This window comes from Vespa velutina, chromosome 3, assembly GCF_912470025.1.
Source record: "Vespa velutina chromosome 3, iVesVel2.1, whole genome shotgun sequence".
Lineage (NCBI taxonomy): Eukaryota > Metazoa > Arthropoda > Insecta > Hymenoptera > Vespidae > Vespa > Vespa velutina.
In genome coordinates, this window is record NC_062190.1 from 11737693 (window position 1) to 11750401 (window position 12709).

At 32.5% G+C, this 12709-nt stretch overlaps 4 protein-coding genes across 11 annotated transcripts in view; 1 reads left to right on the forward strand and 3 right to left on the reverse strand.

Moving 5' to 3' along the window:
• Positions 1-67: 67 nt before the first annotated feature.
• Positions 68-1393, reverse strand: LOC124947578 (proteasome subunit alpha type-3). Its single transcript, XM_047489925.1, has 4 exons — positions 1251-1393; positions 1075-1157; positions 588-979; positions 68-495 (listed from the first exon to the last, which is right to left on the reverse strand). Exons 1-4 carry the CDS (start codon positions 1269-1271, stop codon positions 212-214), a joined length of 780 nt encoding a protein of 259 aa, XP_047345881.1. The 5' UTR covers positions 1272-1393; the 3' UTR covers positions 68-211.
• LOC124947580 lies at positions 1306-5464 on the reverse strand. The gene is made up of 6 exons (XM_047489928.1): positions 4953-5464; positions 4302-4414; positions 3400-3511; positions 3032-3185; positions 2789-2939; positions 1306-1440 (listed from the first exon to the last, which is right to left on the reverse strand). Exons 2-5 carry the CDS (start codon positions 4353-4355, stop codon positions 2792-2794), a joined length of 468 nt encoding a protein of 155 aa, XP_047345884.1. The 5' UTR covers positions 4356-4414; positions 4953-5464; the 3' UTR covers positions 1306-1440; positions 2789-2791.
• The window catches only part of LOC124947562, a 101773-nt gene continuing 92767 nt past the window's right edge, over positions 3704-12709 (forward strand). For all 8 annotated transcript variants that reach the window (XM_047489888.1, XM_047489892.1, XM_047489894.1 and 5 more), the window contains exons 1-2: positions 3704-3766; positions 3854-3997. The gene's annotated coding sequence lies outside the window, so the exon portion shown is untranslated. The remainder of the gene's footprint in view (positions 3767-3853; positions 3998-12709) is intronic.
• On the reverse strand, positions 6451-11563 carry LOC124947656. Its single transcript, XM_047490113.1, has 14 exons — positions 11503-11563; positions 10812-11081; positions 9983-10457; positions 9790-9889; positions 9438-9554; positions 9204-9359; positions 9079-9089; positions 8589-8800; positions 8132-8416; positions 7593-8043; positions 7413-7512; positions 7162-7284; positions 6807-6962; positions 6451-6618 (listed from the first exon to the last, which is right to left on the reverse strand). The coding sequence occupies exons 1-14, from the start codon at positions 11519-11521 to the stop codon at positions 6559-6561; spliced, it is 2535 nt and encodes an 844-aa protein (XP_047346069.1). The 5' UTR covers positions 11522-11563; the 3' UTR covers positions 6451-6558.

Genomic DNA, 12709 nt, shown 5'->3' on the forward strand with positions numbered 1-12709 from the left:
TATATTACGATATATGAATTTAACATCAAGATAAAGGTTTACGTAAAATTGTAAATAAAACATAATATAAATTTAGAAAGAGGGCGGTGTTTTTATTCGGCTCTCTCATTAACAATGATGACTTTTTTTTAATCGAGCTTGTACTTACAAGTTTAAGTTATGACTTACAATATAAAATATATATATATATATATAGAGAGAGAGAGTGCTATTATTTTTTTTCAATGTATTCATCTTCAACATCACTGTCCGAATTTTCTTCCATTGCCTTTCGTGCATTCTTCTCTGCGTCTTCCTTTATTTTTGTCGGTACACGTTCGTGTTTTCCATTAGTATGCGCGCCTACCCAACTCATCTCTAATTCGAATTGTTTATCTTTCAATTCGTCGTGTACTAAATAAATTATACGTGCTGCTTCTTCCACTAAATCTTTGCAAGTCATATCGGACAATTCTAATTTCTCAATTTCTGTCTTTGCAGTTTGTTTTGCTTTACCTAATTAATAAAAGACACAACAAAGAGAAGAAGAACCTATTAACAATGTCTATATTCGAATTCATACGTAATAGATTAAACGTTATACTCACCTACTGCACAACCGTAATAACCATAAGACACGCCAGAAGGATCTATCATATACATAGTTGGACCATCTACTTCGTGAGCTCCAAGAATTACCGAGCAACCATACGGCCTTACAGCCGAATACAATGTATAAGCGTGCATATACATAGAAACACGTTCATTCAGATATTTCAAAGGAATGCCTATTCCATATTGAGAACGATAACTAGCAGCCTCCGATCTTGCAGTTTCTGCTATTTGTCTTGCATCGGATATAAGTCCAGATACTACCATGCCAATATGTTGATCTATGTTGAATATTCTTTTGTTTGCACCAGGTTCGTAAAGTTTAGAAGTAATAAGTTTTTCTATGGCAAATACTACACCATCTTTCCCTCGTAAACCAATGACAGTACTGTAAATGACAGATAAATGATAAACCGATAATCATAGTTTCTATATTACGTATCAATTTTTTTATTTATCATAAATCATTCAGTAAAATATTACCCTCCATTTTCAACGGCTTTTTGTGCGTATTCCACTTGAAAAACGCGACCGTCCGGTGAAAATTGAGATGCGGACAGGTCATACTGAAATTGTTAGAGGTTATGCGTTACGTTTATCTTCTATTATGCCAATAGAATATTGTAAAATTATAAAATTCATGATGATTATATATTTACCCCGGTACCGATGGAACTCATGTCTCACCGAATTTCAGAAAGATTACTGTTTCTTCGGGAATGATGAAAAATTGTTTACTCGCTAGAAAATGCGTGAATGGACGAAATATCAAAACTGATTCGTCAGCGCCACGAGAGGACAAGAGTGGAACTTACGTGACCTCTGCCGTTTATTTCTGTAACTTTCGGTCTTTGCATGCAAGAGAAAGAGAAAATAGAGAAAGTAGACAGAGAGAGAGAGAGAGAGAGAGAGAGAGAGAGAGAGAATGTGTATAAATTAATAACTAAAATAAAATGGTCTTAATTATTTTCTTAATTATGCATTGTATATTAATGTCATATTCGATTAAATTATAAATAAAAGATATTATTTACCAACGTAACGTTATAAATATCGAATATGTATGTTCTCGACAAAAGTATTAGCCAATGAAAAGGCAGCTTTTATCAAGCTTCTTCGTATTTTAGGCGGTGTAAATGTTTTACGCGAAAATGTTTTTATTTTAACATTCGAAAAGAGATCAAGATTGAAATGGTTTAAATACAGTGGTAAAATACAAACATTCGATGTAATATAGGAATTCTCTTGGGGATTGATAAAGGTAAACAAAACAACAGAACGATCGAAACGTTTAACCTCGAGCGTATAACTCGATGTTAGTTCATTACGTTGTTGTACCTCGTCGAGGAAGGTTCTCATTTGAACGTTCGTACATACATACATATATACGTATGCACTTGTCGAGTTTTGAAATTTTTAATGTTTTATTTTTAATCAAATATTCGTACGCAACAATCTCCACGAAATGAGATTGATATTACTTTCGTTGTCTTTAATTTTTGTAAACGACAATCGACTGCGTACTTTAATATTTTTCTTTCATTTTACAATTTTATGCCATTTTTTTTTTCTCTCATAGAAATTTATATTTATATTCTAGAAAGTTTCATTTCACGTTTTTCTCTTTTTTTCCATACTTATCGCAACTTTAGTAGATTTCACGTTTCTTTTTCTTTTTTTTTGCAAGAGTGTCAGAGCGTTAGATATGTATATTTTGTATGGATAATATAATAATGGGAATGTGTATAGAGCTATGGTACTCGGTACTACGACGTAACTTTCATAGCTTTTTTTTTAGTTTTCTTATATATGTAAAAAAAAAAAAAAAAAAAAAGAAAAAAAAAAAGAAAAAAGTAAATTACATGAGTACAGAAAGAGAATTTGTCGACGAGCATTAGATCATCCTTCGCATCATCGAAATGTACATAGGTTAGGAAATACGCAAGTAATACGCAATATAACCCACTTTTAAATTCGTAATCTATATGTTACATTTTAATTCGTGTGAATAGAACGTTCGCAAGTAATTATAATTATATCAATCGTAACATGGATAGGAAACAAGCGAACGTTTCTTTTTTCCTTTTTCTTTCTTTCTTTTTTTTTTTCTTTTTTTTTTTTTGCGTGCCTTAAATAAACATTCAAAATATTTTCTACGTTAGAATAAAAAGTTGAAAGCATCGAATATAAATCTTACGTTTTATTTCTTCTTCTCCGTCGTTAAGAATGCTTTGATATTTTCCTTTTTACAATTATATTCTGGTGGACATCTGCTTGTAAATCCGTACTCGATAGCTTTTCGAAGTTCGCTTATAGTCTTTTCGTATTTACGTTCGACGGATACGGTCCTATGATATATAAACAAAGAAAAAAAGAAATGTATTATTTTTCTTAGCAAATTAATAGCTCGTTATTTGATATTAATATATTTAATACGTACTGTGGCATTAATTTCATCGTATTTAAAAGCATTTCAGCAGCACCTAAATATTCTTTAGCAATATGTGGTTCTTCGCAAGCTGCTCTATACAGGCACGTATCACCGATCAAATATCCCAGTGCCAAAGCGACTTCTCCTTCGGATATTATATTTTCTACGGCACAAGAAAATATATAATTAAAATTTCAAGATTTCAATTTAGAATGAAAAATTTTTAATATTTGTATTGAAATATCAATAACAATTGATTGTATTTTGATTATACGATAAAAATTATACAGATACATATTTATAGAGTGAAAAATATTTCAGACAAAATATCATACGTAGAATTTTTATATACGATAAATAATCATGGACGTACGAACCTTCGTTCAAATCGCGTCCTTTATAACCATGATTTCCAATGTATCCAGCACCAAAAACTACAGCTTTTAATACGAGAAGTAGCAGTAGATTAGATAAATTCAGATTCAGTACCTATATAAAGTGAGACAGATAGGTTTTAATTGTTTTTCTATCGGTAAAGTAACATTCTTTTTTATTTCGATAAGGAATCAAATAGAATAAGGTAGGAATTTTTAACGATAAAAATAATGCTCGTTGGATGGCGCTACGATCTTTTTTCTTTTTATTTTATTTTTCGTATATGTATGATTTGAAATACGATAGGCTTTTGTTTCGCAGTTTAAGTAATCATGGCGGACGAATGCTCGTAGCATGTCTTGCGTGTCGGTAAGATATGAATTCATTTATATATAAATTGGTTTTGATTTTTCTGCCAAGTTCGTTTGATCATATAGAATAAATTTTTTTTCTTAGGTGTTACTGAAAGTAAAGTGATCGTCCATGAAATTACAACTTCGTCAGGAAGAGACGTTGAAAGAAAAAAGGAACGTCGAAGGGACGACGGACATCTTGAAAAATATTAAATTACTATGCAATTTCGAATTCGTTACGTTACAGGTAAGTAATACATGAATGAACTATTCTCGTCCACGTAGTACATTCGAGTTCTTTTTTTTTTCGCATAAGTGTTAGATTAACGATAAAATGAGCCGTACAGTGAAAACAATTCTATCGGAATAATGTACGCTACATACATATATGTATATTAAAAATAACTTAAATCAACTTAACGGCCTGACTATTATCATTATCATTTTTTTTTCTTTTTAATTTTAATTTTAAACAGGACCGTATCTATCGTATACATCATTCTCCAGAGATGTTAGAATAAAAATTAAATTAATATATAACGTTTACTCACCTGGCTGGTAGTAGTCGATCGTTGCATGAATTCTTTTGCGATCTCAGCTAACATCGAACCACCCTTTTTATTATTGATTTCTTTACGGAAATCTTGACTTTCCGTATTTCGTGCTATTACCGAGTAAATCAATAAAAAGATTATAACAAACGTTCTTCTATCGACGAACAACATATTTCGTATTATAAAACTTTTATTTTTAAGTAAAATGTATATATATATATATATATATATATATATATATATATATAATTAATTAAGGATTAAAAGAATTATCAATTAGAAGAAGGATAAATTAATTGGTAGAATAAAAAGATTAGAACGATCGAAACTCATATTTAAAGAATAAAATATTTTAAGATAAAATAGTTAAGTTGTTCTGTCGTCTAGTATAGTTCAAAACAAAATGACATTGGTGACAATATGCGGCATCATTTTTATATAGAATCGTGTTGATGCTTTCTCGTTGAATCGTGATGTGCATTTTACCATCGTGCATGTATGTATGTACTTTGAGAGTGAGAGAGAGAAAGGAAGGGATCGTCAAAGTACGTTTCTATTGTGACGATGATACGACACGACGACAATTTGTCGTTAATAATGCTTATTAGTTGTCTCGTGTTCGCCTTTCGTTCATAATTATGTCCTTACCTTAGAAACTTTCTTCTTTTAAAGTTGACGGAAATAAATGGTGAAAGCTTGAACGAGTGAAAACTTTTACCAGATAGAAGCGTTCGTTGTCACTTGATGATGCAAGGAGAGCCTTTCTTCTTTTTCTTCTTATTTTTTTTTTTTTTTTTTTTTTTTTTTTTTTTTTTTTTTTTCTATCGAACTCGTGAAATCAACTTTTTTGTTAGGAAATGAAAAATGATAAAGGTGATGAACAAAGTTTTTATTTTATGCTGCGAAAAGAACAGGGAGAAAAAGGAAGAAAAAGAAGAAGAAGAAACGAGAAAAAAAGAGAGTAATTGATAGAAAAATTGGTATTGTCGCGCTTAAAAAAGAAAAGAAGAAGAAAAACAACAACACATAACAAGACGAAAGTTGAATCGCGACGATCGTCTGGAAAAACTCGCGTGAATACTTGAAAGAAGAGAGGATATGTATGTCTCCTTCTCGTGGTTGTATCCCTACGCAAAGAAACAGGAAGAAAAGAAAAAAAGGAAAAGACAAAAAAAAAAAAAAAGAAAGAAAAAAAGAGAGAGAAAAAGCTTCGTCCGCGCAGACGCGAAAATACTTCGCTGCGTGTTATTTTCTCACAGCGATAAATTATTAATAGACGAAGAAGAAAAGTTCTTTTTTTTCTTCTTCTTTTTTACTTTTTTCCGAATTAAAATTCATCGTCAGCGTACGACAACTACATAAGGAGGAGGGGGTAAGAAACTTAGGGAAGCCAAGTAGGATAATTTTTATTGCGCGCGCATTTTCGAGTCCTATCGAAGGAGATGCCGTAACTACGTCTTTAGAATATTCGATGATTCTATAGCATGATGGATTGTCGTAATTGATAGCTTCATAGGTTCTTATTTATTAATCATGCATGTATCGAGTAGTATTGCGTGCACTTACGCATTATGACAATTGATCGGAGTCCAAGCTGTTAAAAGATGTATTCAAGGTTCGGAGAAAAATGTAGCCTGAGGAAAAAAAGTGTCGAAGAAATGGGAATGCAATGGAAGGAGAGGGGGTGAGGAGGTTGGGAGGGACGGTGGGAACAAAAATGTTATCTTCAACTTTATGTTGCATATTCGATGGATTCTCGTGCAACCTGCGCTTTCGAAGATCTCTTTAATATTTACTGCATTCTCTCTTTCTACCTTCCCCCCCCCCTTCCCCCTTCTTTGATCTCGCCTCGCCTCACCTTCCCCTCTTCTCTCTTCCGATATCCTTAGAAGCAACGCGCGCATTTTATTTCTCTGACGTGGTACATCGATCGAATTTTATATGATACGGTTTATAGATATTCTTTTTATATCGACCTTGATATTCTAACAATGAGATGTGGATTAAATTTCTAAAATTTTTTTCAACCTAAGTAGCATTAGATTTACTTTTTCTTTCTTTAATATGTATTTAGCGAGAAAGTATGAATTATGGTTTTTTGGATGAAAAAAATGACAAGTATCAGGATGAAGGATAATTTTATTTTCAGAAATACACATTGATTTTATTTTGTTTGCCTAGTTATTATTCGAACAATATTACTAGACTTTACAATAATTATAATATTTTGTTTACAGACATTGTATGTTTATTTTTATTCTTCGGTCTTCACTGCGTAGAGAACCGATAAATAACCCATTGATGTTCTAACGACCTGAAGCATACGTTTTACAATGATTCTTTTTTCTTTTTTTTTTTTTTTTTTTTTTTTTTATTGTCGAGATATATGGCGGATTTAATTAAGTAATTGAAACGATACATTTAGAATGGATTTATTGATTTAGAATTTATTTGAAATATGATAAGATCGGCAAGCCGTCGAGATTTTTTTCTTTTTCTTACTTCGCTGAAAAGCTCGTGATTGAAGGAACAAAATTTTCCAGCTGTAATGCGCAAGGGCGATCTCGCGCGGCGCATGATCAGTATGAGACATTTTGTTTCGTTCGGTGACAAATTGTACCATTCGCATTCGTAGGCAGCAGTCGCCATTTCTGTACTCTAAAATGCAACGTTTCAGGACTATTAATAAACTGAATCTATTAACATATTGCAAAATAAATTCTATCAATGTATCATTCGCATATATATTATTTCTTATTTCTAGATAAAAAAAATAGTAAAAGTTCATTGATGTGAAATATTATATCGGTAGTAAAGACGAGATCGTTAAGTACAACGATTTTAGATTCAAATTTACCTCTGAAAGAAGTCTCTCGCCCACGTAACAATAGAGATAAAGTTGAATTAGGATATAACAGACGTAGAATGCTGCGCATCCGAGTTCCAATAGAAAGAATTTATCCTTTTCACCTGTTAGAGACTACGAGAGTTGAAAAGAAAAATAAATAGACAAATTTTTGTTATATATTTTATTATACACACACACACACGCACACACACACATATATATGTGTATGTGTGTGTGTGTGTGTAATAATTTTTATTTACTTCGAGCGTTTGAAAGCTTTCCAAGCAGAGTGTTATGGTACATCCTAACATCTGAATCAGTAACATAATGTTGAAGCAATTTTCAATCGTTTCTGTGAATCTTGGATAAAAGAAAATTCGATTACGTAGATCGGTAACGATCGTTATCATAGGAATATTATCAGTTCAGTTTCAGCTCACCCGTTAAGGTATTCGTGTTTCTTCACGATGCGTCCTAACTTTGCCTGAAATTCATTATTCGTTTCCCTTCGCAAATTAATTAGCTCGTGCCTCAGATTAGCCAATTGTCCGCAAACGTGTAAAACCAGAGTAGCGACAAATGTGTCGACCACGGAATAAGTAGCGCAAGCATAAAAGGAGCCCATTAACTGTCCGAAGAAGATTAATTCGTAATTTGGACTGGGTTTCGTTTCCCATGGAAAATAGGCTGGGAAGAAGAGTCCACGGACGCTCGCATAATTTGTTGCCAAATGCATTATGGCGTAAAAAACGACGAGGCTGTTACACATTATGTTGGCCGTTATGGTTATTTTTCTTGAGATTTCAGCTACTATCATCATCCTTTTAACGTCATCTTCTTTCGTAGCTTCTTTGCGATCCTTTTCCATGAAGTTTAACAGTCCTTTCAGGGCTTTGACAGAATAAAATAATTCGAATTTAGAACTGATTTCGTTGTTATGTATGACAATATTTAAACGATTTTAGAACATTTACTTTACATTTTCCATTAAACCAAAAAGCCATGGTCTTCAGAATCGCAATAGAAATGGTCATGTTATCCATAGATAGATTTTCTACGACCAGATCGAAGTCACCCCATATGAAGAAAAGATTTATCGTTTGCGGTAAGCTTACGAAAAAAAACATGAAAAATATCGCGGAGAAAACTTTTATGTTCTTCGATGGGCTGATCAACTTCTCATCCGGCCAAAGCCCCATGAATCTCATGCTGTAGATGTTCCAGCCACAAGCGTAATGGACGTGTGAACTTTTTTTATCATCCACTGTTAATTAATTAATTGATCTTATGTATATTTATTTTGGTTTTATATTAGACAAATCGATCGGATTAGAATATTTTTGATGATAGTCGAAAATTTATTTTTTTTTCTTTTTTAATCTTTTACTTTTGATATCGATATAAATATGTCTAAAATTTCCAAAGGAATTTGCTACCTCGACTTTTATCCATGTAGGCTTTTGCGACAAGAACGTACCAAGAACTGTTTCCGGGCGGTTCCTTTCTTATTTCGAGAAGCATAAGTTCGGTAACTTTCATAGCGCATGCCCTAACAAAAGCTAGGGTAATACCATATTTATTATTTATTAAATTCATGTCGGAAATGTTTGACCACGGACTAGTGCTCTCGTAGACGTCGAGTATTGTCCTCGTATATGCAAAAAGTATATTAATCCAGAGGGGAAAAAAAATTTTATAAAAATAAGTTGATACGGAGAGAGTGTTGATGGAAGAAGAAAGATATAGAAAATTTGACAGGATTATGATTTAATTAATCTTTGAAAGGAACTACGAACACAATGATCTCGATATTTTTTGCTCGAATGTATTCGATTCTATGATGATATAATTATATCTAAATTAAATTGAATCTATCATTCATCTTTCATTATTGTTGCACGCAAAACAGATAGATAGCCCATTGACGTCTTCAAAACCTATAAAAACAATTTCAACGTACAGGTATCTCATTTTTATTGATTACGATTTGTGATTTATTTCGTCATAAAAAGAAATTATTAATTTTTTAGTGGCTCATTTGGATTACTTACGCTGCTGTAAAGTTCATGATTTAAAGTAAAGAATTTTCCTGCTGTCAGACGCAAAGGTGATCGTGCTCGACGAATTATCAATATCAGGCATCTAGCCTCGTTCGGTAGTAAATCGTACCATTTACATTCGTATGCGGCAGTAGCAAGTTCGGTACTCTGAAAGGACAGATTTTTAATCGATAGCTTTATATTTCATTTCGTAAGATATTTCATAATCGCGAATGTTTCGTTCACCTCGGACCAAAGTTTTTCACCGACGTAGCAGTAGAGATATAATTGAAGTAGAACGTAAGAGATGTAGAGTGCGAAGAATCCAATCTCTACTACTTGCATTTTTCCACTGACCATTAACTGAAATTCGTACTCTTGTAGATATTTTATTAATTGATTAATTATAAATGTATCTTTAATAGATATAGATAAATTCGCATGTTATTAATGAAGGATGCGTTAATAAATAATTATTTATTATGTAATATGGAACGAATGTATATGATCTCGACGATTTGTAAAAAAATTGAGAGATAATGGTAGAGGGATATATCGATGTGCGGACGAATCTATGGATGTTTTGTTTGAATTTTACCAAAAGTCCTTGAAAACATTCCATACAGAGTTGCACGGTGCAAGCGAGTATTTGAAAGAGGAGCATTAAATTGAATCGGTCCTCTATCGTATCGATGAATCTAAGAGAAATTAGCTTATAACAATTGATGATAAATCGTTAAAATCATTTATTTTGATTTTGCAAAATTATTACGTATTGAATCATTGGGTACCTGTTCAAATAATCGTGCCTTTTTACGATGTAACTTAATTTGATTTGAAATTCTTGTCTCGTAGCGGAATTCAAATTGACGAGAACGTTTTGTAGTCTCGAAAGTTGTCCACACACGTGAAGGATCAACATGGCTAAGAAAGTATCCACTGACGTATACATTACTGTATAATAAGTTGTACCTATCATTTGACCGATGAACTTAAATTCGAATGTTGGACTAGTCATAGTCTCAAATGGAAAATACGCAGGGAAGAATAGAAGACGACCCTCGGTACGCATCGATAGGCATCTCTTGATAGTATATATAACGATGACAGCATAACAGATAAGGGTTGCACTCATAGCTAGATTCTTGCTGAATTTTGCATATTTCATCATTTTCGTTTCATCTTCCTTCGTAGATACTTCCTTCCAATCTTCCTCCATTGCGCGGAGAAGATCTTTTATTGCTTCAATGGAAACAATTGATAAGACTAAGCGTGGAAACGTAGGAAAAGATATAAAAAGTAAAATTATTGTCTATATATATATATATATATATCTAGCTGTTATCGTTAACCCTCTGTAACTTTATTTTTTGGTTGTGTTTAAAAAGAATTATCGATTATTCATGTTACCTTTACTATTCCGTATAATTGTATCATACGGATTCGTAAGTTGCAGTTCAAAAAAAATTAATAATCTCGTATATGCCATGAGTTAGTAATAATGAATTTTTTCTATCGAATAAAATGAAATGAAACTTAAGGAATACGGAGATCTAAATGTTATCGAGTTTTAATTTACATAAAGTTATAGAGGGATTGAAATAAATGAAATGTATTTACGTCCTCCGTTAAACCAGAAGAAGATCATCTTTACGAATGAGATCGTTCCATTTATGGTGTCTAAAGATAGATTTTCTATAACCAAGTCGAAATCACGTCGATCATAATAGAGTAGTATGTACTGAGGTATAGTGCAGAATGAGAGGATGAAGATAATCCCTATTAATACTTTGTAGCTCGAGATTCGATCGAACTTTCTTTCCTCTGGCCATATACCCATGAATTTCATCGTGTAGAAGTTCCATCCGCAAGCGTACTCCACTTGCGAAACTTTCGTTAACATAGAACACGTTAGTATATTCGAATTAGATTGCAGGTATTAGGTGTGCAAGAATTTTGGAATTGTCGTGGATCACATATTATTCGTTGGTCACGATCACGGGCTCGCAAAGTACGGATCGATATGGTATATCATGATCTCATAGAAACCTTAGAAAATTTGAGATCCCATTCGAGGAATGAGATGGAGGGAGAGTGATAGAGAAATAGAAATTATATTCATTGTATGAACTTTAGAAGAAATTCATTTTTTCAAAATTACTTAAATTTAATTTTGCTGCATCGATCATTGTTTATCATGTTTTTATAATTGTGAACGATAGTTAAACGAAATTGAGAAAACGATAGAGGTAAAAATTGTAAATATTAATTAAGAATTGGTGTTAGCAAAAAATGTTTAATCGGTCTCTACCTCTATTAATGGTCGTCATGTTCGTTCTTGTGACAACGTCCTATCAGGAACTGATTCTTTTGTTCGCTTCTTTCGCATTTCGCGTGACATCTTTCTTGAAACATGCGTGGAGCGCATGCTCTGGAAAATCAGTGTACACTGTGACGTGAATGACTGTCTAGATTTAAGTTCATTCACGAAGTTATATTTTTAACGCATAGAAAATTTCGATGATACTTCAACTTTAGGGAATTGCGACGGGGTTAGGGTAAACCGTTAAGGATCTTATACTGTTTTAGGAAATTTTTCATATTTTTTAATACCCATATTTTAATAGACATATATTAGAGACGAGTATCCTAAAAAGATTCCTCTATCGTTGGACACTCTAAGCGATTTGTTATATAATTTTGCATGATTACTACATCATCGCTCTATCACTAGAGTATGTTAATTTATTGACATAAAAAATATTTAACAAAGACATCCTTTCAATATCGATGAAATTGAGTACTAAAGAAGACTTATTTTATGGGACGTAGGAATTTTGATCATTTTAGAGAAACATGATCAGCTCGTTAAAATATAATTAATTATTTACTAAAATTGGCGAATTGAAAGAATTATTTGCATCATATTCTTCCTTTCGTTTAACGTTTAATAATACGTTTATGTTGTATAAATGTATAAAATACCGACGAGTAGCTCATAGACGTTTTGTGCGAAAAGTTGACGTGCGATGTGTAAAGATATTCATTCTCCCGATGCATGGTTATGATTCGAATGATTTAGCTTCTATTTTATGTTGCATCGTTTATTCCCATCCTCTGCTGCATAAGAATTTCGTTATCTCATTTAACTTATCTTTTCTTAATATATATATTTGTGTGTGTGTGTGTGTGCATTTGTTGAGCTACTTGTCATACGTCAAATAACATCCGTGTAGGTGTTTGTATTGGAAACTGATCCCCCTCAGTTGATTTTCCTTTATAGTACTTGTGTATTCGTATTTAGCGCTTGCTCTATAGAAACTTCTTTTTTCTACCATATAGTATACATTAATTTTTCAAATTGATCTTGAAAATGAATCCCTTTTATCAGGATAGATCAGTAAATGTTACTTGTGTTTTTATCGTCGTATCGAATAGATCCCTCTGTGGTATGAGCTTCAAAGCTACTCGCTACTTCCAGATTGCAACTCTAGCGGTTACTTTGATTTAGGATTTGT

What these genes read in the sequence shown, in the direction of transcription:
- LOC124947578 (XM_047489925.1), bottom strand. Translation starts at nt 1,271, where the DNA reads ATGAGTTCCATCGGTACCGGG. An exon ending in TGAGTTCCATCGGTACCGGG is followed by an intron (nt 1,158 to 1,250) that starts GTAAATATATAA and finishes TAACAATTTCAG; the next exon opens with TATGACCTGTCCGCATCTCA. An exon ending in AAAGCCGTTGAAAATGGAGG is followed by an intron (nt 980 to 1,074) that starts GTAATATTTTAC and finishes TGTCATTTACAG; the next exon opens with TACTGTCATTGGTTTACGAG.
- LOC124947580 (XM_047489928.1), bottom strand. Translation starts at nt 4,355, where the DNA reads ATGTTAGCTGAGATCGCAAAAGAATTCATGCAACGATCGACTACTACC. An exon ending in GATCGACTACTACCAGCCAG is followed by an intron (nt 3,512 to 4,301) that starts GTGAGTAAACGT and finishes CACTTTATATAG; the next exon opens with GTACTGAATCTGAATTTATC. An exon ending in AGGACGCGATTTGAACGAAG is followed by an intron (nt 3,186 to 3,399) that starts GTTCGTACGTCC and finishes CTTGTGCCGTAG; the next exon opens with AAAATATAATATCCGAAGGA.
- LOC124947656 (XM_047490113.1), bottom strand. An exon ending in GTGAAAAACTTTGGTCCGAG is followed by an intron (nt 9,360 to 9,437) that starts GTGAACGAAACA and finishes CTGTCCTTTCAG; the next exon opens with AGTACCGAACTTGCTACTGC. An exon ending in ATCACGAGCTTTTCAGCGAA is followed by an intron (nt 6,619 to 6,806) that starts GTAAGAAAAAGA and finishes CGTATGCTTCAG; the next exon opens with GTCGTTAGAACATCAATGGG.